The sequence below is a fragment of the Neodiprion lecontei genome, chromosome 2 (genome assembly GCF_021901455.1).
Source record: "Neodiprion lecontei isolate iyNeoLeco1 chromosome 2, iyNeoLeco1.1, whole genome shotgun sequence".
Taxonomy (NCBI): domain Eukaryota; kingdom Metazoa; phylum Arthropoda; class Insecta; order Hymenoptera; family Diprionidae; genus Neodiprion; species Neodiprion lecontei.
This window is the reverse complement of record NC_060261.1, coordinates 12,834,440-12,861,983: the sequence shown is the minus strand read 5'-3', so window position 1 is coordinate 12,861,983 and position 27,544 is coordinate 12,834,440. Positions and strand designations below refer to the sequence as shown.

The following is a 27,544-nucleotide window of genomic DNA, read 5'->3' as shown; positions in this document are numbered from 1 at the left end:
TCATTGGTGTTACTCAATAATGTTACTGATAGATTGAAACGCAAACAGACCGAAAGATTACGTACTTGTCAGAATTCCTCTGTAAAGGAGAACCAATTTAAATATTTTTAATCGATCAAGCATTCCGTTGAGCCACCCATTCAGTTATGGTTGTGTTTATAGTTCATAGGCAAGCTCTTAAAAGCGTCGTGAAGCGCAAACACACTCAAAACAACACTCAAAACACTTGAAAGTATCGACATTCGAACCGATTAATTTTACGGGTTTAAGTGAGTAATTCACTGTTTATGCTACAAACAACAGTTCTTTTTGGGGTTTTGAACAGTTATAACGACTGATTCATTTCAAATTTCGAGCTGGCACTCTTCGAGTACTCAGAAGTTCGGTTTAAGCCCGAGCAGGCAGCGCAGTGCTCGTTTAACATCACAAATTCAGTGAATATGCCGTATGATTTTAATCGTACTTCTTACGTCAATGGTAATCCATGCTTCATTTTTATGGAAGATAACCAATCAATGAAGAGAGTGGTGTGGGAGAATTACGACTTCAAGATGAATGAATTCTATACCGAAGGTTGGTTATTTTGCTTCCAATACCAGTGACAGATCCGTTCTTACAAACTGGAAACAAATTAGGTGAATTTGTTGATGATGTTGATAGATCCAAATTTATCAATAGGTGCGAGACGTGATCAGGCTCTACGAAGTTGTATTTCTAAACAAACCAGATAACCTTAAGTAACCTTGGAAAATTTTAGTAACCTGTGACGACAGTGGAAGGGCATTTTGACGTAACACAATACTGGCAGTGCCTGACGGCGCATGAGCAGCCTTGCGCATTTTTCTCTCGTTTCCACTATCTGTGGAGTATTCAAAGCTAGCCCCACACGGCCCACTCTTCCAACTCACAAGCTCAAGTTCACCAGCTGCTCCGACCAACATCATTTGCTGTTTGTGCAAAAATCACCTCATTATAATTTAACCGACAATGTCGCAGAAAACAAAGTTACTCGCGACTTCGTTCAATTGTTTAAAAATCAGCAACCATGCTTACGCGACTTCGCTCAAAAACATGTAAGTTTATCTAAATTATTTCTAATTCTCGTAATACATAGTTGGAACACTACATTTGACCTTGACACATGATAACGATGTTCCGGTGGGGAAATAAATCGATCGTTATATTCGTTGATTAGATTGTCTACTTGCCGATCTACAGTTCATATTTTATATTAATGAAAAAAATTTCTACTCCCTTCATTCTTCTTCTCTCTTTTCCTCTTCCTCATTTTGTTACTAGTGTAAAAAAATTAATAGATTTTAGCCGCAAAAATTGAAATATTACTTCATCTACTATGAATAGATGAGACATTACTAATCCCGATTTTTGCCATTGAAAAAATCTACAATTTTTCACCCGGATTATGTGTCCGAAAGAAATTATGTAACTGCAACATTTTTATTCAGCCGTAAATACAGGCAACATAAATTGGGAAATATATTATATTATTACAAATATTTTCCAGCTAGTGAACTAATTTAGAAAGTTTTAATTTTCATACCTACAACAATAACACAATATTGGATCAGAATTACAGTTTAGAAATTTTTTTACGCTCAACTCATTCCAAACCATTTCGCTAGTGCACAATTAATTCTTTGTACAAGTTTGCAGAATTTGGCAGATATAATTTTCATGACACTGGGACTTGGCTATAATTTAGATTTAAATTTCGGAAAATAACTGATAAATGTAGAACAAAACACAAAAAAAAGAAATTTCCTCTTTAGTTTAAGTAGCCAGCATGAATTTCATATGTATCATCCTTACCTCTGATTCTTTTCCAATATGGATTACATAACAATATGGATCCCAGATCAAATCCATTGTAAATCTTCTGTTGGCTGAATCTGAACATGCAGCTTAGTCATAGATTAGATTGAATATGATAGAATATTATCTTTTGATAAGAGATAGATAGACAGATAGATAGAGGGCTTATTTACCTTGGCAGGAGTCCCCGCAGTAGTAAAGTTCGTAAAAATTGAATTCAAAAATAATTATAGTAATAATGAATTAATGAAAAATTTAACATATACTAGATGACGAATAAACTACCTAAAGTGAAATAAAGTAATATAGAATGAAGAGAGAGAGCGATAATTTGAAGCGAGTGTGATGTAGATTACTATGTTTACGGTCAAAGGTTGAGATAAAAATTTTATCGCATGAAGACATTGTATAGAGCTTTCAATACTACAAAAGTCATAAGTTTTCTAGTTATAGATTTAGACAACAGGTATTTGAATGTGTCTGTAAGCTGATTTTAATCTAGTTTATTGTTTCTGCACACAGTGCGTGGTGGGACAAAGTTGAGATGGGGCCCCCTGACGCCATTCTTGGTGTAACGGAGGCTTACAAGAGGGACAGTAACCCTAAGAAGATCAACTTGGGAGTCGGCGCTTACCGTGATGATAATGGAAAGCCATACGTACTGCCCAGCGTCCAAAAGGTGTGTCCGAATGATGGTTTAAAACTTTTCTGTTCGATTTTGTACACTTTCTTACATAACAGAAGTTTTCATCTTTGACAGGCGGAGCAAATTATAGGATCGAGTGGGCTCGATAAGGAGTATTCGCCGATTGGAGGAAACCCTGAATTCTGCAAACATAGCATCAACCTTGCACTTGGCGAGAATAGCGATATAGTAAAAAATGGCTTGGTGAGCATAGAAAGTAGAAAATAAGTTTTCACAGAGGATTTATTTTTCAGGAATTGTTTTTGACAGAATAAATTGAAAAACAAAACCCTGGTGAACCGAATTCCGTTCTCTATTCTCAAATCTAGTTTTATGTAACTGTTTTTGGTTAATGATCATTAGTATACATATAACGCTTGCATTATTTTTCAGAATTCGACCGTTCAAGGAATTTCTGGCACTGGGTCTCTCCGTATCGGTGCAGCATATTTGGGAAATTTTTTCCCTGGCCATAAGGATATTTATTTACCAGCGCCAACGTGGGGCAATCACATACCACTGTTCAAACATTCTGGTTTGAATGTCAAGACCTATCGATACTATGAGCCAAAAACTTGCGGGTTTGATTTCCAGGGTGCCATAGAAGATATATCTGTAAGTTGAATAAAAAATTTATGCAGATACTGGGATCTGTGGCGCGGGCCTGGTTAGCAGATAATGGTGTCGCGCCTGGTAATCAAACGATCGTTTTGGATCGGTTTTACAGGAATATTGGGGAACAGAAAATACAATGCAATTTATTTTCCATGCGGACGTTTATAAGTTAATCTACGGTAAAATTAAGGATAAAAACGACTTTTATAATTACATACAAAGACCCAGTTGTTGTCGTTACTGTAAGATGCTGCCTTCTGAATTAAAGAATTCCAATCTATATCATCATTCGATATTTAAGAGGATGATAAAGTCAGCCCTTACCAACTGCGTTGAATGTCACGTATTTTGACTATTATCAGACCTTACGCATCACTGATGTGAAAATACCGCAGTCAGTGCAATTCTACATACAATGCCGAATATAACGAACTAAAAAAGTTTGGTTTTATGCAACTGTAAGGGTAACAAATGTATTCCTATAATTGAATTACCACTTACTGCAGAAATACATTTCCTAGGGGCATTTGCACAGGAACCCAAAAAGCTTTTAGGCAGTTTCGTTCGGCATTGCATGTAAAATTGCACCAACTGTGAAATTTTTGCATCAGTGTTGCATAGGCTAGGATAATAGTCACAAAATAGGTAACATTTTACTCATTCGGTAAAGATTGACTATAACATCCTCTTAATACTACCAACTGTTGGGAGTGGATAAAGAATGCGTTTCTGAATAAAGTTTAAAATATTAGTTTGTGTATCAGGGGCGGAAAGAAGGTGATTAGCAGTATGATGCGAAGGTGGTGGTCAGACGAGTGAAATCACCTTCCGTCCGTGATGCACACGATTTTACTTGTCCTAGTTCCTTCAGAAATTGCCGTTCGACGCGTTTGAATCGGGCTGACGAAATTGGCGAATTTGCACCTACTCCACATTAGTGAAATGCAGTTTTCCGAGGGGGGGGGGTCATACAGAAAATAATAATCACTTTTGTATGCAACCGTTTCTTTACAGAAAATTCCGGAGAAATCGATAATCCTGTTCCACGCGTGTGCTCATAATCCAACCGGTGTTGACCCTAACCCTGAACAATGGGCTGAGATTTCGCAAGTCGTTCAGAAAAAAAATCTTTTCCCGTATTTCGACATGGCTTATCAAGGTTTTGCTTCCGGTAAGAATACAGCAAAATATTCCTACCCATACACAGTGCTCTGTATCTTTTAGTGTATTTAAGTACAAAATTTGTGCAACGTGTTAATTCTATTTGGATTTCTAGGTGATGTTGACAGAGACGCTCATTCCTTGAGGCTGTTCATCAAGGATGGACACAACCTTTGTATATCTCAATCGTATGCCAAGAATATGGGATTGTATGGTGGGCATCTTGTTAAATTTTCACAGTCTCACGGAAAATTCACAATACAGATTTTAGCATTTCCTGCTTACATTTTCAGGCGAACGTGTGGGTGCATTTTCGTTGATTACGTCGAGCAAAGATGAAGCCGCGCGCACGATGTCGCAAATTAAGATTTTAATCAGACCGATGTACTCGAATCCGCCAATACATGGTGCTCGCATCGCTACTACGATTTTGGGCGACCCAAGTCTAAAAAAACAGTGGCTTGTCGAATTGAAGGGCATGGCCGACCGAATTATTTCAGTGCGTACGCAGCTCCGTGATAATCTTAAAAAAGAAGGTTCTACGCGTGACTGGTCGCATATCACAAATCAAATTGGAATGTTCTGTTTCACGGGACTCACGCCACCTCAGGTTATTATTAATTTTCATCGAGGTCGACTCCTGATATTATGAGAGATAAACAAATTGACAAATTAATAACAATGTATTTATTTCCCAGGTTGAAAATCTTACCAAGAATTTCAGTATCTACCTGACGAAGGATGGCAGAATATCCATGGCTGGTGTTACCTCCAAGAATGTGGAATATCTTGCACATGGCATCCACGAAGTTACAAAGTGAAGCGTAACGTGCGCTTTGTAACTTGCTGCTGATGTTTGAGAAGAGATTAAAAATTTAGAGAATTTAACTTTTTTTTTCTTTTACCATCAATTCCTCGTAGATCAAGGTGAACATGATAAAGATTCCAATTCATCACACTTACTCTACGATGATGATGTGCATTTTATGATGAAAATAAAGCATTTATATCCATTTCGAACGAATTTCAAAATATCAACTGCAGGCAGTTTGGTGAAGACTAAAAGTAATTTCTATATTCGATCGTGTAACACATACATGCAATGTGTAGAATAAAGTTGTCATATTTTAATTGCTTTTTCTTCAAAATCTTTCAGTTATCAATTTCAATCCCATCAATAGTTCACTCTATATTTTTCACACAACTGCCATACGGACAGCAATGTCCTTGGGCAACAAACAGTTTTGAAACGAGACCTCATCCCGGAAGCCAAGTTATATTCAGTAATATCTTGCTTTGCCTTACCTCGAACGATAAAAAAAAGATCCGTCGGTAAGCCCGTTTTCGCCGAATGGTATCCAGTACCGTTCAGCGGTAGCGTAGGGCTTATTATTTGAGTACTTTGATTATCCTACTCGGGGCATAAAACAGACCGACTCTTGCAGTGAGTAAAATTCCACGTTACAGCATCACTTTCATGTAATATAGTATTTTATATCTGCTATACTTGCAGAAGGATTTTTACTGCAAAGTAAAATGTGTACAATATAAAAATGACTCGGTGGGTAAGCTCGTTCAAATTATTGATAGGGTAGAATCAGTATCTGTTCGTCGTGTGATACATATATCATGTAGGTATATATATAGGCCATAGCCTGCGAAATAAGCAAACTTATTATAGTGGGTTATGAAACTAGTCGTTGTGCGCATTCCAATAAAAGCATCCGACTACCGGGACTGTTTAACATTAGGTTTTACGTTTGGCTGCTGGTACACCTACCTTCATTGGAAATAGCATTGCGGAAACGAGTAAATCCGGTCAAGCTGAGTCAGGGTAAAAATACTTCTGTGCAAATTTCTGTCGGTAACTCTCGACAAAACTCTGTAAAGTATGTCGGAAAAAATCTGTGAAATGGGAAGAAATTCTTTGTGAATGACCGAGTTACTGTAACTTAAAACTGTACGACTTTAATCAAGAAATTTATAGAAACAATGAAGAATAACTCGTCTAATTTCACAGAAATGTAGTAGAACTTTATAGTGACAAGTCAGAAAACTTTATTCAGCGAAAGCTGCGTTAATATTTTGAATTTTTAATAATCGACAGGTGAGGCGAAGAATAAGGAACTGTAGTTTCTCTGAATTGCTTACTTGATTTATGTTAAATCTCATCGGAGTTTTATTCCGTTGAAAATAGTCTTATAATCAGCACGTACAGGTATTTAACTTTTTCTTGAATTAGTCTTTTCGCTACGTTAAATCAATATTTGTTCAGAAATGTAAATTACATAGATCGAATATTCATCGAGAGTTTTTTTTTTATCGTCAAATAAACTGTCAGTTGAACAGGAAATCATGAGAAAATGTTATTAATTGAACCCTTTAAAGTGGAACCTGCCCCAGTAGTGGTCGAATCATAAATTTTGTTTACATTCAGGCTTTCATCCGTCACTTTCTAAGATGAGTAAATCGACTGTTAATTTCACTACTTTTAGTAATTTGTTATATCGAATGAGTGACTGCTAACGCAGAATTCATGGTAAAGAAATATTCCTTGAAAGTTGAGAATCTTCCTCTACATTAATACTGTTCATTATAACAGTCGCAGTAATAAAATTATCGTCAGAACGTCTTTAAGATAGCGAATTTGGGCGAAATTGATTTTGTGAACAAATGACGAACGTCTGTGCGCTTGATTGGATAAAAACATTTTCTGGGACTCGCGTAGCGGACGGTTATAACAAAGAGACGCTGTCGTTCTGGAGGCGAGCTTTGATGATAATAAATATAAAGGGTGGAAGCACGTATTCGAACGCATGGTTCGTGCCTTGCGGCAGCATTGGCGGTGCCTCCAGATCAGCCACACGGCACGATTTCGTCTAATTGAAGTAACCACAAGGCACAGAGCACCGCGGTGCCATGGAAGAGACGGTAACAGTCAGCGAGCGACCGGACGATCTTCCGTAGCAATTCCTTCAAATGACTGCCTCTGGTTCTTCTTGGGCGCAACTAACCACTCCCTTTGTCCTAACCCTTCGCCTCGGCGTTTCTGCGATCCGCACGTGCCGTCCGACGCGATTTTATGAAAAAAATAGTGAAGGAACGATTCCTCATTCTTGTTCATGTCTAATGATAACTCAATTGTACATTCCTATCACTTTAATGCGATATTCTTGATGAAAATTCAATGCTACAACGCCTACAATACTTAAAAGAGTTCTCTTATGAAGTTTTCAGTGATCTACAGATCGTTTTGGACCGTTAATGAAATCAGTAGTGATCGCTTGACACTGGTATTTAATAGTAACAGATTATTTTTGTGGTAAAGTATCGAAATCAACCTAATTTAATTCTTGCGATCGATAAGAAATTGAGTGAAAAAGAAGGTTAGCTGTGATTCATCGAAATTAAAATTTATCGACAACAAACTCGTAATGTGTAGCCCAATGACAGACATATTAGGCAATAGTATATTCTGTAACAAGTGCAGAAAAGTCGATGCTGTCATCATACGAGTCAAATATAGCCTATTCGACGTGTCATACACGATGTCATTTGCAACATCTGCGTGGAAAGTTTAACTTCGAAGCACCATTGAAGGCGTGTAAAGTTGAGGTGATGTAACTTATACTCAACGACACAATGCGTAAAATTGAGTTATTTGAAACTGCACATGCGCAAATTAAATCCTTAGTGTGAATAAAATATATCATATCAGTTATGCCCATGTGCGGACATCGCTTTTCAATACTGTTCAGAAATCGGGGAACTTTACGCACACCCCGCAAAGCTTCGAAAGTCAAAGCACAATTGAAATGCTTTTTTTCACATTTTCGTTTGCGCATGTGCACTTTCGAATAACTCAATTCTACGCACTGCGTCGTTGAGCTTAAATTACGTAATATCAACTTCGCGGGCTCTCAGTGGCACGTTCAATTCTTCTCGAATTAATCTTTCCCCGTAGGTGTTGTAAAAAAATGTCGTTCTTCTTAGGTGCGGATAGGCGATATCTGACTCGTGTGACGGCAGCATTCGCCTTCGGTTCCTGCCGAACGCCGCGCTTGTTCAGATATCGCCTATTTTTAGCACGTATCACACAATATACTATTTCGTCTCCAGGAAATACTTTTGTGATTATATTCAAGCTGATATGTCCAAAATTTTATTTGATAGTAATCACATATTCGGGTGAATACATTGACTAAAAAAACTTGAGCGCATCTAAGTTGTGTATATCTACTCTATGCTCTTCGTTATTAGACATCACCATCTTGGCTGTTGTATCTTTGGCAGTAAACAAAGCATTAAATGTAGTTATAACACAGAGTAGCGAGATTTCACTTGTGTCTAAAATCAGGACGTTCAGTTATAATTCTCTTTCGGAGGATATCGTATATCGGGTTATATAACAATGTAGAAATAGGTAGCAGAGATCACTCGGCGAGGTGAAGAATCTGAATCGGTGATTTGAGTCGCGGCGAGATATTTGGGCGATTATATGATTGAGATTAACCTTCCTCTGCGACGGATAGACACACGGATAAGTACATTCGATGGTTCGTGAATGTGTGTAGAGTTCGCTCAGAAGCACCCCGCCGCGAGCTGTATAGGCGCGAAGCATCCTGTTGCACAAAACCACGGCGCATAGGTTCGAGCAACAATAAGAAAGGTTGCATTATAAAGCAACCCATGCCCACCTGGAGACATCTAGACGGGGGGTCGGCCGATCCGTTGACACAACTCATTTTTACGCGGTGTCCCACGCACGATGGGCGGCCGGCCACTCTAGCTGGTCACACCAGCCTCGAGTGTTTATACAACCGGACTGACTGAGTAATGGTGTGAGATCTGTGGCATGTCATAGGGGGCGCTGTATCGCTCTGTACCATCTGAGTCGCCCGCGGTGCGACTCCTCACTAAACTCAAGAGGGGGGAAACCCTCCGAAGGACATCTTCTGGCCCACACATTGCCTTAGCATTCTATTAGGATGCTTCAACGGTTTATTTCACGTATATAATGCATCTATTTATGGCGCGTCCTGCGCCTTCTTCTCGTTATCCCATGACGCCTGCACTCAAAATGCTGTCGGGCGAGTTTCTTCTGTCAAGACGATTTCGGATTTGCCTGTTTTACCAACAAAATCAGCATATCGTATTTTACCCTTTTGATTCCTAAGTAACGAAGGATCTTCAAAGTTTGAAAACTATGTCATACTGCTTCGTGGTTATCAAAAAGAGTTGGAAGATTGTCTTTGTGAGGTACTAGCAGGCTGCTATTTTCGTAAATTCCTCGAACTTTTCTTTGATGACTAAAAGCGCGGGATCATAAACCGGCCGAGTTTTAGAAATCTAGGACGACTTTTGCTGAATTGTGTCGTTCAACTTGTGGGTTCGATATTCTACTAACGGACGAATTCGTACTCTAACCTTACAGATGCATTAGTCTCATCTGATTGTAGTTACATAACACCACCTTGCACGAAATGAACCTCTGACATACAATGCATCAACTCAAATGAAACAATCAAACCGATGCAAAAATGGAAACGTACATATAATCGTACAATAATTGTACATGCATTTAATAGCTCTATGGATGGGGCTCTGATGAATGGTCAACGGGGAGAAACTTTAGGGGTTACGGAGTCTCCCCGGAAGCCATAACAATTCAATTAATTCGGTGAGTGGGTATATACCAGCGTTTGTATATTATTGCTTCCGCGACGTAAATACGGTCGCATTTAAACCAATCGTGTTGTTGCTCTTTGCTGAACGACCAGCAGCTTCTCTTATCGTTTAATTACTGTTAATCAACATCGTCTGGGTATTTATAAAGCGAGTTGCAGCTTTTGAAATCAAGTTCCTAGATGAGACGAAGGCTCTCTGGGTCCTGCGCAAGAAACTCGAAAGGACCGCTTCAAACATACATTTTGTAGTTTAAATAACATTATCCACAAAGTTACCGCTTTAAACTTGCACACGTAGAATAACGACAACTGTACTTTCCAAATTATTCGTTGCAGTATTTTTTGTATTTAGACGAGTTCAAGAAAATTGAAGACTTGCTGTATTACTTGTCACTCATCATTCAGAATGTTTCCTTTCCGTGAAATGATGAGTGGTGTTAAAATCGGAGTATTTGAGACGTAAGCGTTCCTGAAATCTCCAGATTCACGTCACCGCGACAAGCCCACAGACAGAGGGAGACAGAATATATCCTTCAATGATGTTTAGGCGGCGAGATAACTCGCCGGGGAAGAGACAGACGGGCAGGCAAGCAGGCAGTCAGGCAGGCAGGCAGGCAGGCAGGCAGGCTGGCTGGCGGATGGACAGATACACTCGTCTACGTGGTTGTAAAGCCTTAACTGGTGGGATGGGTGTGCTGCAGTTCTTGGTACCGCCGACACTGTCGCCAGTTTGATAAGCGAAGTAGGCAGTAGGTAGCTGGCTAGCTGTAAGTGGCACGTGTCCTGTATCTCCTTGTTCATAGAGCTCAGTGGCTCCTCTTTTGAACTTGGCCTCATAAGTGCGGTCGGTTAGATAAATAGGAGACGTCAACCAGTAGCGAGTCTGCCATCTTCTTCACGATAGCTTCACGGGCACACTTTTCATTCCCGGCTTTCTCAAGAGCAAGGATTACCTCAAGCATTTTGTTACATGCACTGAACGATACTCCCACGGTGATTATGAGTCAGAACTTGCCAGTCAAGTGTAGTTCTTCCAATGAAAAGCTTCGCTCTCAGAACAGATCGCAAACTCTGATAAATGTTCGGAATTCACTAGAGGTCATTGTTTTCAGGTCTAGAGAATCAACTCCGACAAACTTCGGGTATTCGTATGGATATGTGTGTACGATCAAGGTTCTGTTCGGTGATATTCCAAAAATGAATCGCCGGAATTCGACGGCCTTTGTTTCAAATGTTGCAGTTCCTTTTAACACGGAACCGATTAGATTTTGACCAAAATCAACGCAGCTATCCCCAAGTTATTTACAAAATTAAAATAAAGTTCTAGGACTGGTCCGTTCGGGCTATCCAATTTATCTTCCTTAGTTTCTTTGCTGTTCTACTTCCAGATCGATTTTGAAACATCCTTCGTTGCTTAAAGTCATAAAATTTTATAGTAGTTGTGAATTTCAAGAAACCTCGCAATATGTTCGAGAGTCATATTTCACGTCCACCGATTACAGAGATCATGGTAATACTAGTCTTAGGTATGATGCTTAAGAAATCTACAGATAACAAGCGTTAGCGTAGGAACAAACTCATGCACAGTGGCAACGTGGGTGGCTGGATTTCGGCTGCTGATCAAATTCTAGTTACTAATGCCATTGTGGGAAGTTGTTCGTCGGTGGTTCGAAGGTGATCGATCACACGTACTCACGCGGCCATTTAGGAGAACACGAACACGAATGCGCGCAATGCGGTATCTTCATCCATTGAGACTGTACAGACGAGTTTTGTTTGGTGTGGGTGTCCACAAGCGGTCGAGGGACGAACGATGCACAATGCTGAATACAGAGGTAGGTACCTGCGCCGTCAGAAAATGCCAGATCGGCTAACGATGATCCGACAGATCGACATCAGCCTCGCTACGTCCAGCTTGCGGGCACTGAATTCTCAACCCTGATGGGCAACCGAGTGCGCGACAAGTAATGACGTGATTGGGATACTTTCAGATTCGACAAACTCATTCGACAACCCGGGAATTGAATTTTGTCTGCTCACCGTGGTCAGGTAGATTTCATCGACAAATGAAACAAATGATTTTTTTTGCGTCTCGAATTCGTAAACAAACTTAAGTGTCGTGTGGTAAACGCAATCACATTGGATTCGATTCTGCATTCTCGTTTCATCGCAAATTTTGTCCGATAGTAAATTTTCTGCAAAATAAAGTTTCTAGTTTAATTTTAAACGATGGAACTAGATAAATAGAGATTCGAATTTCATTTTTAAGTTTAAAAAATCGGTTATTGCTCCAGTAAATTGATCATTCAAAGAAAAGTTTATTAAAGTTCTACACAAAGTTCTTAAAAGCTGAGAAAATTTCGCATAGCTACGAGTATATGTATAGTTGAAGAAATTGTAAATTATTTGAGTATAAAATCGTCTTCACTTGTATTTATTCAACAGAGATGCTTCAAAGGTGAGTGCTTTAATCATAGGAGACATATATCGCTCATCCGCACTTGTGCCGCACGTTATTTTTCCCAACACCTGTGAAGGAAAGTTTGATTTGAGAAGCATTGAAGGTGCCACTGACAGCGTGTAAAATTAGGGTGAAGTAACTAACGCTCAAGAATAAAGTGCATAAAATTGAATTATTCGATGGTGCACATGCGCCAAAGAAAGTCATTGCTTGTAAAATAAATATATATAGCAATTTAATTGCGCACGTGCGCCTACATTGTTTTACCGCTCTGTTCGGAAATGGCGTACTTTACGTACGGTCCATAGGATTTGAAAATCGAAATTTCCCAACAGGTGTTGAAGAATACTTTTTTTGCCTGTAGAGATTTCGAGGGTGCCCTATTACCGAACAGTGCAGAAAAACGACGTTGGTGCATTCGCACAACTGGAGTGCTTGATTTTACACAGTGGGGCATTCTTTGGTGCATGTGCACTTTCGAATAATTCAATTTTACGCACTGTGTTATTGAACGTAAATTACCTAACCTCAATTTTACGCACTGTCAGTGATACCTTCGTTGTTTCTCAGATCAAAGTATTCTCCATAGGTGATGGTAAAAAAGCGTGTCTTACACGCACGTTTGGGAGAAATATGACTGGTACGATGGCAGTAATCGCCCTTACGGATCACGCTGCAAACTTCTCACTCATCGGAAATTACCCACTTTCCGTAACTCTAATACAATATACTATTTTTACATGAAAAAAGCTGATTTCTTGCATTGTACAAAAGGAAAAAAAAAACTTTGATCACTTCCAACACATTCTCGCTTCAGATTGACCGAAGGGTCTTGAAAAAAATGTTTAGTGGTAACGAGTAATTTTTTTCCTTTCATTGTGAGTGTATAGGATCAAACCATTCGTGTAGAACGTATTGCTATTGGCTTCACTGCAGTTACCTTGTCGAGTGCAGAGTGCTTCTGAAGAGGATATTTACACACGTTGGAATTTATGCTAATAAGCTTCTTTGCGTGGAAATTCTCTCTCGAGAAGCCTTCATGTTCCGACTGAGTTTTCAAGAATTCTTCAGGTACGGTGGATTGTCTTCTTTCTTGCGTATTTACCGCCCCTAAAACTTTTAATGCATGACAGAGACAAATAAAATTGCATTGAAGTGTTTAATAGTGGTTCCTTGCATGTTCTGACATTCGAGAGCATATTGGACGTTACGAGAGAACTCCGAAGCGTCGGTTACATTATCGCTGGTACTTATTCTCCATACAACATTTTGGAATTGCTCATTTTAATCCAAATTGTGCGGTCGCGCAGCGAAGAGGCCACATGTTGTGGTGATCCCCGGTCGTCATTACCAGCCCTTGGCATGGCGTCATATGGCGCCCCCGAAACGCACCGGCTAGTAGCTTGTCCTTATTCCTTTCACTGCAGCGTTACGACACTGTCACTACACCCTGTACAAGCCTATAGGTTATACCCACATAAAGCCCTTCTGATAAACCCGTCTCTCAGCCCCTCGCGTGGTCTCATCAACCTGATAACCCTCTCGAAGCGCGTGTCGCCCACTCACAGTGATTGCCTCGCTCCTTTTCCTCATCCCGCCTTCTTGTTCTTCTCCAAACGCAACCTCTTTCACCTTTTGACCGCTTAAGGGGTTGTTGGACCCTGAACCTTCAGCGACGAATTTGGAAAATCGTATCGTTAGTCACTTCCACATTTTCCGCGAGATAATGTTATTGCCTCGGTGAACTTAAATATAATGTCAAACATGATTTGCTGAATCCGTAGGTAAGGCGGAAAGCTTTGACATGTCTTCTGATTATCGATCGAGAAGTTTTTTCATAACTCTAAAGGAATCTCAAGATTACAGGTCATATGTATAATGAGGATTCTAATGGTGCGTTCTGGCACTATTTTCACCGAATATTAAGACCAGAGAAAGATTCACATTCACAGGCAAAGTATTGCCAGATCACGATGATTATTTGCTAACGCACTTACAGTTGCAATTGAAGGAAAATATCTCGTACTTCTATTGCCGACACAAAGACGGGGTCCGGGAGCAAGAGCGAGAGTTAAAACGCGATCCAATTTCTCAGACCATTGACTGCGGCGACTGCCATCTGTCTAGTCACGCCGTGGCCCCCAGGCTTTTTACAGGCGAACCGTGAAATGCGCAAACAGAGGGTGTATGGTGAGAGGCAGACAGGCTCCTTTACATTTTAATCAAATCATTTCTGTATTACGCGCATCAGGCGCACCGCGGAGGCAGGAAGGTTCTCTCCGGCTGAAGGGTTAATTCCTCTGATGAAACGGAGCCGCAATCCATCACCTTGTACGCCTTTCCGACGATATCAACCCTTCGTTAACATACACTATTTAACACGAGTGCATTACTCATGGCTTGTAAAACAATTAGGTTTGAGTATCAATTTAACGAATTCTTGGTTCGATCATATCATAGATGATCAACAACGTCGTCCAGTACCGTCATGACAAGTTTCGAAAATTGATTCAACACCATGCCACATTTCCACCCCCGCAGCTTCGGGTTTTGATTCTCTTCCTCGTACGTCACGTCGCTTCTTTACGTCAGCCATACGACTTCTGTTTCTGATTTATTGGAGAGATGTAAAACAAGAAGATACGTCACGAATTTTCGGTTTCTACAGCAGTCGTAAGATTTTTGTCCCCTTTTCATCGTCACTTTGCGACCCAACCAGAACCTTCGGTGTGCACAGTTATGAAATGAGAAGGTGCAAAAGCTATTGTACTGAGTCCTGAATTGAACATATTTTCTGAGGGAGGAACGCATAGAAATTATTCATTGCTCGTCAGGTTTTTCAAGTCATTCGGAATCTACCGACTGATCAAATTGCTTGAAAAATGAATGGTAACACAACTTCGACTCACCACTTAACGCTGGTTTCATTTTTATCCGTCTAGCCTTTGGTCAGTTTTGGGCCACCAAACAATTTCACCTGATATCCGTCCAATTTAGCATTCGGATTTCAGAAGCCAGTGTATCTTTAGGCCATGATACTTTGTTAAAGCCAGTGAGCCGGGTGCTTGACAGATTTAAGCTCCGCTGTCTGATTACGGAACGCAAGTATGTTACTGCCGAGCAAACGAAGAAGGCGGTTTATGCCCGAGATCTAGGTGGCTCGAGATCAATCAGATTAAAATATCGACGCATGGATGACTCCATTTAATTTCATATTCTTTTAATTTCATGGGATGAACATCGGAAGCTATTTCATATCAAATCTCCGGATCGAATCTTCTGTTTGGTCAGACAATAAGGGTTGTGCCCCTTCTTATACTTGGTAAGTTTATAGCCGCTGAAGAAATGCAATTTAGATCTTATGAAATTTTAGAAATCAAAGATATAGTTCCTGATGAGTTTGCGAGGGGTTTTCAAACAGTCAATCGAATTTCAAAACACCGATACGTAGCGTGATTTTCAAATGACGGAGAGTAACTTGTTACTGCGGTGTTTGAAAGTGAGGTAAAGGAAGATGTTTGTTCCGTTTCCACGAAATGTTCTCTCAACTCTCTAATTTAAAGTCACCAACCATTGGGCTGATAAATAATCGCGTCCAACGAGTATACAGTAGAACGCCTAGCCTAGTGGCTTCCTTCAACTTCTCAATAACAACTTAATTGTGTTTATATTACACCGCATGTTTATTAAAGGGTAAACTCGGATAGATGCGAGTATCCCCCAAAGACTTTTCCTTCCACGGAAAGGAATCGCATCACATCATCCAGCATCTTTGAAGTCCTGTATTATAGAGTTCACGTTTTTTTCCCATTTATTTCAAGCATTTGATTCTCGAGATGGTAGTTGTCAAAACACCACAATAAAATCTAGTTTACAGATTCAAGTTGTGCCTTATTGCATGATACTTGTAAGTTATCTTTACGAGTGTTCTCAAAAACGACAGACTCAGTTACACAAAGCCAAAACAAAAAACGGACATCCGTTACAAGATTAACAAAATCTTGTAGTTATTATATAAAAATGTACCAAAGTAGTTCTCTTCGCCATTTTTTTCAGGATTAAAATTCAATTCGCAATACAATTTTCTACTGTACATTGTGTTTCCTACCCCCAACCCCAAACACCCGCGTAGAATTTTTCACCAAAGAAGTCAGAGATTGTAATATTTCCGACTAATTTCATTGAATTCTGTGATTCTTTATCCGAAAACTTTTGGTTTTAAAGTAACGTAAAAAGAGTTAGAAAGTTTTTCAGGGAATCTCTAAGAAATCTTGATGGGTTCTCAATCAGGGGTTTCAAGCAAGGAAAAAATCAACTCCCTGTATCAGGGAATTGGAGTGAGATAGGATAAGTAATAAACAACTGCGGTTGAATCTAAATTAACTGACTTGATTTTCTGCGAGTAACGAGTGAAGCTTGATTTGCGACTGTCACACGGGATAAGTAAATAATGTCGATGAATATCCGTAGTATTAGATTTTCTACTTTAGTCGTTCCTCAGCGCGAGTATCTACTAAAGAGAATAAAATGGAGAGGGTGTGAGTAACAGATAGAGGAGAGCCCCGGGAGCAGTGGAAGGGGGCTTAAAGGTAGTGCGGGGGTGGCGGGGTGGCCGCTAGTTCCGCCGAGGAGCGCTTAGCGAGAGCGGTAGGCAAGGCGTGGGGAACAGCGGGCGCGGGGAGAAAAGGTCGAGTAGGAGAACGGGGGGTCGATAAAGTAGCGATCGCGCACGGGACTCAATTACACGCTCCGGCGCGCTCCCCTTTCACCCCCTTTCCAGTCACCATTCAACCTGCTCCCCCATGGGATCACTAAAAGAACGACTGAGGCTTGCCCCCGCCTGACTGCTTTCTGCGAGGGTGGTAACAGCGGGTGGGTCGTGGAGCATTCGAGGGCAAAGGGGGCAGCAGAGGAGGAGGTATACCAGCAGGCAGACAACCCGCGCAACACGGGCCGCGTCGAGAGACCGTCACCGACGCGATGCTTGGGCGTTGAGGGCGCCGCCTTTCCCTCCGCGCATCTCCTACGCTACCGAGAAGGGCTTCCAGTTCCAGCTCCAGCTTTGGGCTCGGCTACGATTCCAGCTCCGCCACTCCACTTCTGTTACACTCTAACCGCTATGCGAGTCAATTTATTATTATTATCAGGATGAGGAGATGGGTAGATACGGAGAGCGAGAGAATGAGAGCGCGGGGATTGAGGTGGAGGACACGGTTAGCTCTGTGGTTAGTGCTGTTGGGCACCGAGAGATGGAGACACCGTTCCTGCAGGCGGAAGCTTTCGTTCCGGAGGCTATGCGCGCGTACCTCTTAGCGGCAATTGTTAACCTCCGCGGCTACGTCCGTCGGGCGAAAGTGGAACTCTGGGAGTCGATAAATGGAATACAGGGAAAAGACGTTTGGTGTAATTAAAACGTTGTCTTGAAGACTCCTTATCCTCGCGACAGCCGCGAGATTTGGAGGGAAAGTTTTAAGCTGAAAGGTCGTAAAAAGACGGGTAAATCGAACTGAACACTGTATTGTACACGGACTTTGTGTGAAGAGACAAATGACTTCTAATGAAGCACAACAATGTCTCCGGGCATTCTTTGAAATAGACAAGAGAAGTTTTATCGAATAAAAGGAGTTTATGATTTTTTATAGATATCTAAAAGACGGCTGTTGGACAATTTTTAGGTGCAAAGTGGCAGTAAGACGTAAGATGAAACATGGAACGGTGTCTTGAAAAGTTATAGAAAACTCTCAATTCGAAAATGGTGATGGGACTAAGCCGTGTCTCGAAGAACTTTTCTAAGTAACCAGCATACATACGTATAATAGAAATAAACGGCGTCTCGAATTTTTTTCCAAACGGCCAAAAGTTGTCCAATGAAGCGAAAGGTGTCCTAAACCTTTATAAATAGTCAACAGAAATTTTTACATAATCTTTAGGCCAAAAACTAGCAGCAAGACATACATGCACAAAATACATACTCACAGTTGCGGACATTTTTCGGCTAAATATCTGTCGTCTAGACGTCTTTTGGCTGGCAAAAATATCTTCAATGAGTAATTTAGAAACTAAGAAACATTCTTTTGACTCCCTGATCTATGATCAAAGTAATAACGATCATTAATTCCTTTCCGTACTTGAATGCTTTAGAAAGGCAAACGCATAATGCTGTTTAGTTTTGTATAACTAATCACGCCCCGAAAAAGATCCGACATCTATATTCGAATACTTCTCTTAAAAATATGATTACGGTGTTTGCAATAAACAAATTTGACGATTCAGAATGACTGAAGTGAGCTCGGATTCCAAATCCTTTGAAATCTCTTTCAAAGCAGTTTTCAGGCATTAGCCACGTGAAATTGATACGTGGGAAAAAACTGTAACGACCATTCGTTGAATAATAAACAAACAGACTTCCGGCAGTGGCCGTTATGACTGGATAACATATGAAAGAGAAACGGTAGCACGATAGTAAAATGAAACTAAAAGTGAACAGAAGCTTTTTCCGCCCGCGAGATAATCGTATTCCGTCCCGAAAAGTCGACTCCGAATGCTCGAGTCGTTTCATCAAAGATGCAGCTGAAGGGGACCCGGGAACGAACTAACGAGTGACCGAATGAATGAATAAACTCGGTGTATCCAAACCACCGGATGGGAGGCTGCAGGAAAAGGTGAATCAAGTAGTCCGGAGGCTTTAAAATGCATTAGAAAGATCCTCAGAGCCTCGGCAGCGTCCGTCTCTCTCCCCCTTTAAAAATTGAACGCATGAAACGAGGCGGACAATAATATTTCACGTGCAGCGAGGCTAATTGAATGCTACCATGGTAGTAGTTCCCATCCTTAAGAGCTCCGGGGTAGGAGGACAATAATTAACCGGCTGTTAGTTTACGTCGCCCCCCGCGGTTCGAGGAACACAGCACCATGCACCACCACCGCAAAGAGAGGAGTTCAACCAGCTACGCGAAGTGTCTTCGAAATGCATAAATATCAAGCGGGCTTCACGGCCCCTCAGTGTGGGGGTCACACCTTCTTATAATTATTAAAAGGACAAATGGCCCTCTGTCAGGTATATACCAACGGGTTTTCGGCCGCCTAATACTGCGGTTCGAGGAAGAAGAATAATTCGAACCATAAGGAGTGACGAAGATACACGTTAAGATCATTCGACTGGTTGTTCGGATGTACACGCAGCCGGCCGACGAATCATCATTCATGATTCAATAACGTATGCTTTGTACCGTCGAAATTCTTTGGTTCTAAAAAGCATCGAATTATTGATCAAGACATCGCGACTATAGGTTGTTGTTCAAGACATTTATGAGCTCTACGATTTTTCGCCCGATATGCAAATGAACGAAAGGTTATTAACGGAAACTGTCATCTGTTGGTTTTCTACGAGGAAGAGTACGCTACCGTTCCGCCTTAAATATGGTTCCACTGTGATTTATATTTTGGAAACGGAGAATCTTTCGAACCTTTATGTTTCACCGACGGATTCAACAAATCTTTGGGAAACAATATGGTTTATGATCGCGCTTTCGCGTGCATGGTCATCAGCAGGATTCGAAATTGACGGGAAACAGGGGATGTTTTAACCTGTTTTAACGTTAAAGCACGCTTACTATAAAGCACTGATTAATCGAACAAAATTTTTCACTTTCCTCAGCGACGATTACAGCTTATCATTTTCTACAGTTCAAGAGAAGAAAAGATAGACTAAAGAATTGCAATGTACGACTTGCTGAATTTATTAGTAAAATTGAAGCTCCGACATCCCCCAAAGCATATGTCACACTCTGTGCAGTATAAGTGTCAAGAAAAATGACGGATGTGTTCGCTTTTAATCGCCATGCGGGCCGAAGCCGACCGTGAATATCAGTGTCCTGCTCAACCGAATCCTGAGGGACCATTCAATAAGACGTGTACGAGTATATTACTGCACACCGAGAACGCAACTTCCACACATGCAATTTCACCGGGTTTCGGTGGTACGTCAAATCCATGTTGAACATCGTAAGTTTGCGGTACGAGCGTTGCGTTCTTCGAGTACAGGTACCATTGTTATTATTATATCATCAATATTATTAATTTTCTCTAAGAAACTGCGTTTATTTGCGTCCTTAATGCCGTCGTAAACCAACCCTAACCGAGAGTGAATATACGGCTAAGGGGGTGAATAGGGAGAAAGAGGTTCGCGCACGCTCTACAGGGGGGCACGTCAGTGTCCTTTCCTCCTCTTCTCCCTCCTTCCAGGGCAGCAGCAGCAGACGCGCCTCACCGAGCCTGCCGGTCACCGCATTCCTGATTCCCCTCCGTTCTCCCGCCCGCAGACTTTAGCCATCCTGACACTCGTATATATACAGTGTATAGTATCATCGTAGTTGGCTGCTTCAGCTTTTATCCTGCCCCATGGAGATAACATCGCACTTAGAATAAGGGGAGTCCCTACTGAGCGAGCACCGCGGTGGGCATTCTGGATACAACCTGCCACTCGTCAGGCCACCCTCGTATAACCAGATTCCTTCAGCTACCAGTGACTCTGCTATCATTCGGACATTAGGAGGATACCTACACGCCTATATGTACATTGTAGGATGTAAGGGTATAGCTTCAGATTTGGTTTAACATCACGGGTCCTGGTAGCCAGATAGAAATATGTACGCTCAGGTATGTACGTACTGACATACCTGGCATTCAGAGTATGTCTACATACGTTACGTATTAGAACCAACGTGCTTTATTGCCGATCCAACGGTGGTCAAGATTATGTTCGAACTCCTTCCGCTTTTATCGATAGGTCATGTCAATTCTATCACACACTGCGTTTTTCTCCCTTTCTGCGAGGGAATTTGAAAAGAAAGCGTACAGTAAAGAAACTACCGAATCGGCAAGGGCCAGGATTACTACATGCCCTTACCGTATCACGGTGATATATTAGTCCGATAATATTTATAAGAATTGGAAATAAACTTTTTCGGTCTTGAAAAGAAAAGAAATACAACTTGTGACGATAAATGTTGGGTTTTATCTGATTAACAATCTGCGCGTATCTTTGAGGAATTTCGTACCTTCTTGTTTTAACGAGGGATTAAACAAAGCGCATTTTATACCAAGTGTCTTCCATCTGAGAAACAAAGTTTTTCCCTCAAACTTCGGGAAATAATTGGGTTTAACACCACGGTTGTGTGACCACTGTTGTAAAGAAGGTTTAGGAAATTGATAAATAAATAGTGAATTTAGCTGTGTCGTAATTTCGAAGCGCGTCAAAATTGTCAACTGTAAATTACATATCCGCATCGTTACCGTCAATTTTCTGAACTTTTCTTCATTACCACAAATGCATGATAATTAACTTCCCAAAGTTTGTCGACAAACATCATTACTGGGGGAAAAGAGAAAAGTGCAGTAATTAACTACGAATCGCCGAGTCTGCTGGTGAAGTTGAATAAGTATGCGGAAAGCTGTTAATCCATGTATAAAATCGACAATAATCTTAAGAGGGAACATCGATCTTGAGGGTTTGAGATTTGAACAATCCGTCATGGTTTGGACGATCGAAAGAAATCGATACTGGCAGTTCAATTTTCGGCCCTGTTCTTCGACCCAGCGATCGAAGGCGTACCGATTACGGCTGTTCCTTCGATTGTTAAGCTTGACTTGAATTCGCGATGTGATCGGGTCTGTAAGTAGCCACCTGTGCCAGGGTGCATCATGCACGGGCAGGGAATGAATGTCTAAAGTGGTGTGTTGACCAGGGGGAGATTAACAAATCAGAGGAATCTTTCTAATTATTGGTTATTCGAAGGCGAGATCTTAATCGAGAATAATACCAGGAGGCCAGGATCGAAAAACGCACGCTAGCACCCAAACGCCGTTTGACGCTCGGAGCTACGCCGCGGATGCCAAGGCAGTAATATACTTGTGTAGAACGGGGCGCGGCGCTAAATCTGCACCTATCGACGTAAGTATTAGGCGGCAAACCGTGTAATGACCCATCAGGAAAGATGTGAAGAAGTGGTAGTCGACGGAGTCGAAGTATAAGAATTGGTGGGTAGGGAAGTGGGAATTGGGCTTCGATACCGCCGAGATGCAATTACCCGCTATTAGGGAACTAATTTGAATCAATTTACTTTGGCGGCGCGTTCTCTCATGCATTCTCTTGTAACGTCCACGTTTAAGCCGCTTCGGATATGACCGATATGACCTGCCTTGACTGGTAGATCGGACCTCCTAGAGATACCGCGAAAATTTTACACTGTGCGCGATTTTACTGATTGCGCAAGACTAAGATCACAGACCGGCGTCGAGAAGAGTTGGAAAGTTGACGGAAACAGTGTATAAAGTAATTGTGTAAAAAATCGTTCCTTGATAAAGGTAAAAACGAAGCTTTTAATGATTTTTCAACATCGCCTCGGTGAACAACCGTAAGACCTGTTTCTTATTGTTACCTTTCGGAATTCCCTTCCCGTGCGAATGCTGTCAAGTTTGAAGATGATTGGCCTGGTTGACCGAAACGTCACAATGTTGAATAATCGATCAAAGCTTCCCTTGGGCCATCATCGATGAACGATTTTTATTAAACCACCATGGTTACGAAGAAGAACTTTTAGGTCATGGCTATTACTGTACAGCTGAATTCTAGAATTTCCGTGTTACGTCATTCCGACGTAACGTTCGAAATTGAAGAAAAGGAAACTTTTCCAGCATAGGATGCTTCGGGTGTCTTCGAATCTATAGAGTGTGAATTTTGAGAAAGACACCGTTGTTCCAGCCACATCGCTCGATAACCATTAACTGTCTTCTTTCTCACATACGAATTGCATGACATGTACCATTATTAGTTTTTGTTTTTCGAGTATTTTCTCGCGACAGCTTCGACTAAACTGAATCCTCGATTCGATGCGGATCGGTCTAGTCGTTACAGCGCATCGTCTGCGATATGATAATATAATCGATGTGCAAAGTTAAGGGTGAACTGTAAATCCGGAATGACAAAGCTACTGCGCGATAAATCAGCCGTTCTTTACGCTGATTGTCACAGTGCGCAGTACTTATCTTTGAACCCCGGTGGCGCGACGAATCGAGAAAGTGCAGTGCGCCAGGTTTCGTAGGGCTACACGTGCGGTACGATTTGGTGAGAGTGGTCACTCTAGGCGACTTCGATTCAAGGGTGTCACCCCCAACGGGATAACGGGCTGAATTCTCCACGGGGATCGAGTCCCTCAGTCCCCGTGCTCCTCGTAAATCAAGGATTAAAACGCGAGCCGTGTAATTCACTGCAGTTTTAACCGTAAACAGTTTTAATCCTTTTGTGATTTTGAATCGGTGGTGTCACAACAACGAATATTAACCCTTACGGGGAGCCCCATGCCCGGGAGTTCCTGAGAGTTTCAATTAGCATCGTTGGCTTAGATCCGTGCACAAGGATTCAGTCAGAATGGCAGACGCATCGTGTGGAAGAACGTTAGAAATCCGTTTCCCGGATAACAAACGCATCGTAAGGTCATGTTTCAAACACCCGTTTGAAGACAATTTTCATTCAAACCAGGTATAATACGCCCTGCAGACGTTCTTCTATGACGCTGTTTTAAATAAAACTGATCTCGCGATGCGCAGCAGATGTGCACACTAAAGCCACAGAAGTGTGTCTGAGGATGTCGTCCATTCGATACATTTCGAAATCTATTCTACAGCGATCTCGAAATTATTTAAGAACAAAATGAGAAGGAGATTAGCGAGCGCCTCTTTCAATAAACACCAAGGCGTTTTGATTATACTGTCATTATTCACTGGCTATATTGGTACACCTAAATTTAACGAATTTGTATAGCCTTGACCGAGTAAATAAATTGCTGTAACACAAAGGAATTGTCTTTCAAACAGGCATCTTGGAGATATCTTTAAGCCGTCCAACAAAAGATGTAAATCCTTGAAATGTCTCGTGTACCGCCTAAAAGGCATGAGAAAATATCGCATTCTGCGTACGTATTGTTTGGACATATTTTCGGTGCATTTTAGCTAAGATTGAAAGTCGACATTCTGAAACTAAAGACGACCTCCGGACGTCATTCGGGAATTAAGAAGGTCTTTCAGACGTCCCGTGTGCCGTCTCGACCTTGGACGTCTTGGACGCTGATTCGAACCAAGAATGACCTTCCGCGGTCTCATCGGGATCTTCCGTTTGACCGGGACAGGTCATTGCCAACCTGGTCCCTGATGTGGACAGTTTTCTGCAGTCTGTGTTTTCGGAATCGTCCTAGGATCTGCGGCCCTTAGTTTTGCAATGCGCAGGAGCGAACTCTCCTCGCCCACATAATGCGGGACGTTAACATTCGTGCGGCACACACCGCCAGACGCTACCGACTCGCAACAGCTTGGCTGGACCCTGTTCTACGGAATATATGGATCGGATCCCGAAGGGTGGGCGGATTGTACCTGCCTAGCTGCCGGCTGTATTACGCTCGTGTCACCGACTTCCATATCCCGTCTTTTAGTTGATCTACATTCATACTTATCCCTCGACCTCTACCGAATATTGCTTTCGAAGACAATCTGTAAACCAAAGGACGCCGTATCGGATCTGTACAATATGAATACACCCATGCAATACGAACGACTCTGGGGGACATTTTTCTAATATGCTAAGCTAATCTCCAAACTTTATTTCGAAATTTTCCGCATAAACTTTGGAAACTTTTAGACGTACATACTTCAACTCAATATTTTGATCCGAATTTTGTTACTCGGGAGGTTTTGGGGTCGCTGATCACGAATCCGATGTCGGAATTTGATCATTTCTTGATTCAAGATAGTGGATTCGATATAGCGGATGTAAAATTTTTAAAACTATCCCAATTCGATGATTCTGGACGAAACTTGTTACTCGGGGGTTTTTGCTGCTGTACGAAGTAACAAAGATCATTTGAAGTTGTAAATAAACTGCGATAAGGCTAGGACGTGGAAATTTTTGGGGTAGGACGCTGAGCATCTCCCTGCGACTGAAAGGGTTAATCAAAGGTCAAGTAAATTTTGGCAAAATCTCGTAGCAATTCAGCGTAAGTGAGAAAGCCGCAAAGTGCTGAAATAATTCCTAAATTTACGTACTCCAAAATTAAAAGAGAAAAACGTAATTTTACTTCATATATTCTGAAAGATTCCGCGAATTGGAACATGCTGGAAATTCGTTTAAAGAAATTCGATTTGCGAACTATTCGAGATGGTTAGTCATCTTGTATAATAGTTCATTGTAATTCCTGACCAGTGCAAAATTTTGATTATTTGTTGGAAATATTTCTGATTTGATATATCGACTTTGTGGTCAGAACGTGAATTGACGATTGACCGGCACATCCGAAGGAATTCCACGTTATTGTACTGCCGGTAATTTTCAGCATCTGACACAGGAAAGCTGTAACGTTTTCCCTTAGATAAAATCCGAGGAGTAGATATTGCTGCGAACCGTTTCCCAACAACCGAATCGGCTATAAATATGCGAAGCACGGTGCAGATTTCCTTGTAAAACGGAATCCGAATTTGACGACGGAGATTGTCGATGTATATAGGGAAGTTTCAAGATGCCGATGGGATTGCGCTGCCGTCATATTCCACGAAAATTCCACCGTCGTTACATCGAAAGTCCTACTTGGGTTCACTCTCTATAAATTTTCAGTATTCAACTTGTTGTAAAATATTTTGCACAATATTGGGCATTGTTTTGAATACAAATGTTTATACGGTTAAAAGGAGGAATGGAGAAAAGATAAGACCGTAATATGCGCAATTACAAATAATGGTAAAAGTAGTTACGCTGCTTCTCTGCGGCACGGCTAAAATGGCAGTAAAGAAAAGAATCATGAGCGAGTCACGGTTGAACGGAGTTGAACAGTTTTTGCTCGGCTTCTTCGAACCGGTTAATTTTGTCGAAAAATTAACAGTTTCCTGCACATGTACCATATAATGGCCTGTAATTTGAGAGCTCAACACCTCTCTAAACTGCAGTGCATCGGAAATTTCAGCCAATAAGTTAAACCGCGTCTCTATAAAAGAACAACTCCAGATATTCCGTAGAAATTTCGCTCAAGAAAGAACTCTTGTAATTTATACTGGAAATTTTTGATCGACAAATGTTTTTCGATTCCTTTGGAACAATTTTAGAGATAATTTTTATACCAGGCTCAGAATATAAAAATTTGTCTAAAATATAAATATGTGTGATATATTAGAGTGGTTCACGAGAAAAAATAATTTTTTTTTCACTAGGGATTTCTTGTAAACAGTTGTTTAGGATGAAAAAAAAAAAATTCACTGCAAATTTGAGCTCGATCGGATAAGCTTTAGACGTTTCGTTTTCGAGCTTTCGTTTTTACATTGAAATAACGCGTAAACAAAAATGCTTACCTTAACTTATTATCGATTTCGCGCGAAGATATAGATGGAAAGGAAAAATGTCAAGAGACCTTTTTTGTAGGCAACAATATTTTGTTAAATGAAAATGATGAAGACTTTTATTTTCTCTGAATTTAATAACATTATTTTCGTCACAAACAAGAGTTTTATGAGGAGTCCGCACTGAATAAAAATTCTTTTTTTTTTGTGAACCAGTCTAATATAACATATATATATATATATTTTACCACCGATGTGACGTAGCTTTTGGTAGTTCCGGATACATTTATAGTACGATGTTTTGCCTATTATTTGAAACGTAAGACATAAATGCGCGGGAAATAAAACTTCGACGGTAATATATGTTTGGTTCATTTTAGGTTTAGAAGTTTTCCGTAGGGCCGACCGTGAAACGTGTTTAGGGTATATTAGAGACTAGCCGTTCGGATGAAAATAATAGCAGCAAGGTTTACCTCACGGACGCATTTGCAACTGCGGTATTTACGTTATCGTAAAATTACAGGGTGTTCGATGAAGTTTCATCAAACGATCAAGCGTAATTATAATACATGCAGCACAGAAGTATACGAAATAAAGTGTACAAATCATTCTCGGCTGTCAGGAATAAAGAATAACGAATCACTAATTACAGACGCGCGAAAACGAAATAACGGTATAGGTACCTAAATAAGCGGGGACTGAATTCACTCAACTTTCCTCACAATA

General features: G+C 41.0%; 1 protein-coding gene and 1 long non-coding RNA gene across 2 annotated transcripts in view; one reads left to right on the top strand and one right to left on the bottom strand.

The window, feature by feature from the left end:
• The window catches only part of LOC124292829, a 64,604-nt gene that overhangs the window by 16,168 nt on the left and 20,892 nt on the right, over positions 1-27,544 (bottom strand). The gene's annotated exons all lie outside the window — the stretch shown is intronic.
• LOC107216552 (aspartate aminotransferase, mitochondrial) lies at positions 784-5,425 on the top strand. Its single transcript, XM_015653780.2, has 8 exons — positions 784-1,073; positions 2,356-2,512; positions 2,594-2,722; positions 2,912-3,133; positions 4,148-4,304; positions 4,410-4,508; positions 4,588-4,904; positions 4,993-5,425. The coding sequence occupies exons 1-8, from the start codon at positions 988-990 to the stop codon at positions 5,113-5,115; spliced, it is 1,290 nt and encodes a 429-aa protein (XP_015509266.1). The 5' UTR covers positions 784-987; the 3' UTR covers positions 5,116-5,425.

Excerpts from the sequence above, each read along its gene's own strand:
- LOC107216552 (XM_015653780.2), top strand. The coding sequence starts at position 988 with ATGTCGCAGAAAACAAAGTTACTCGCGACTTCGTTCAATTGTTTAAAA. Across the intron at positions 1,074-2,355 it reads GCGACTTCGCTCAAAAACAT|TGCGTGGTGGGACAAAGTTG; the intron begins GTAAGTTTATCT and ends TTCTGCACACAG. Across the intron at positions 4,509-4,587 it reads CAAGAATATGGGATTGTATG|GCGAACGTGTGGGTGCATTT; the intron begins GTGGGCATCTTG and ends TTACATTTTCAG.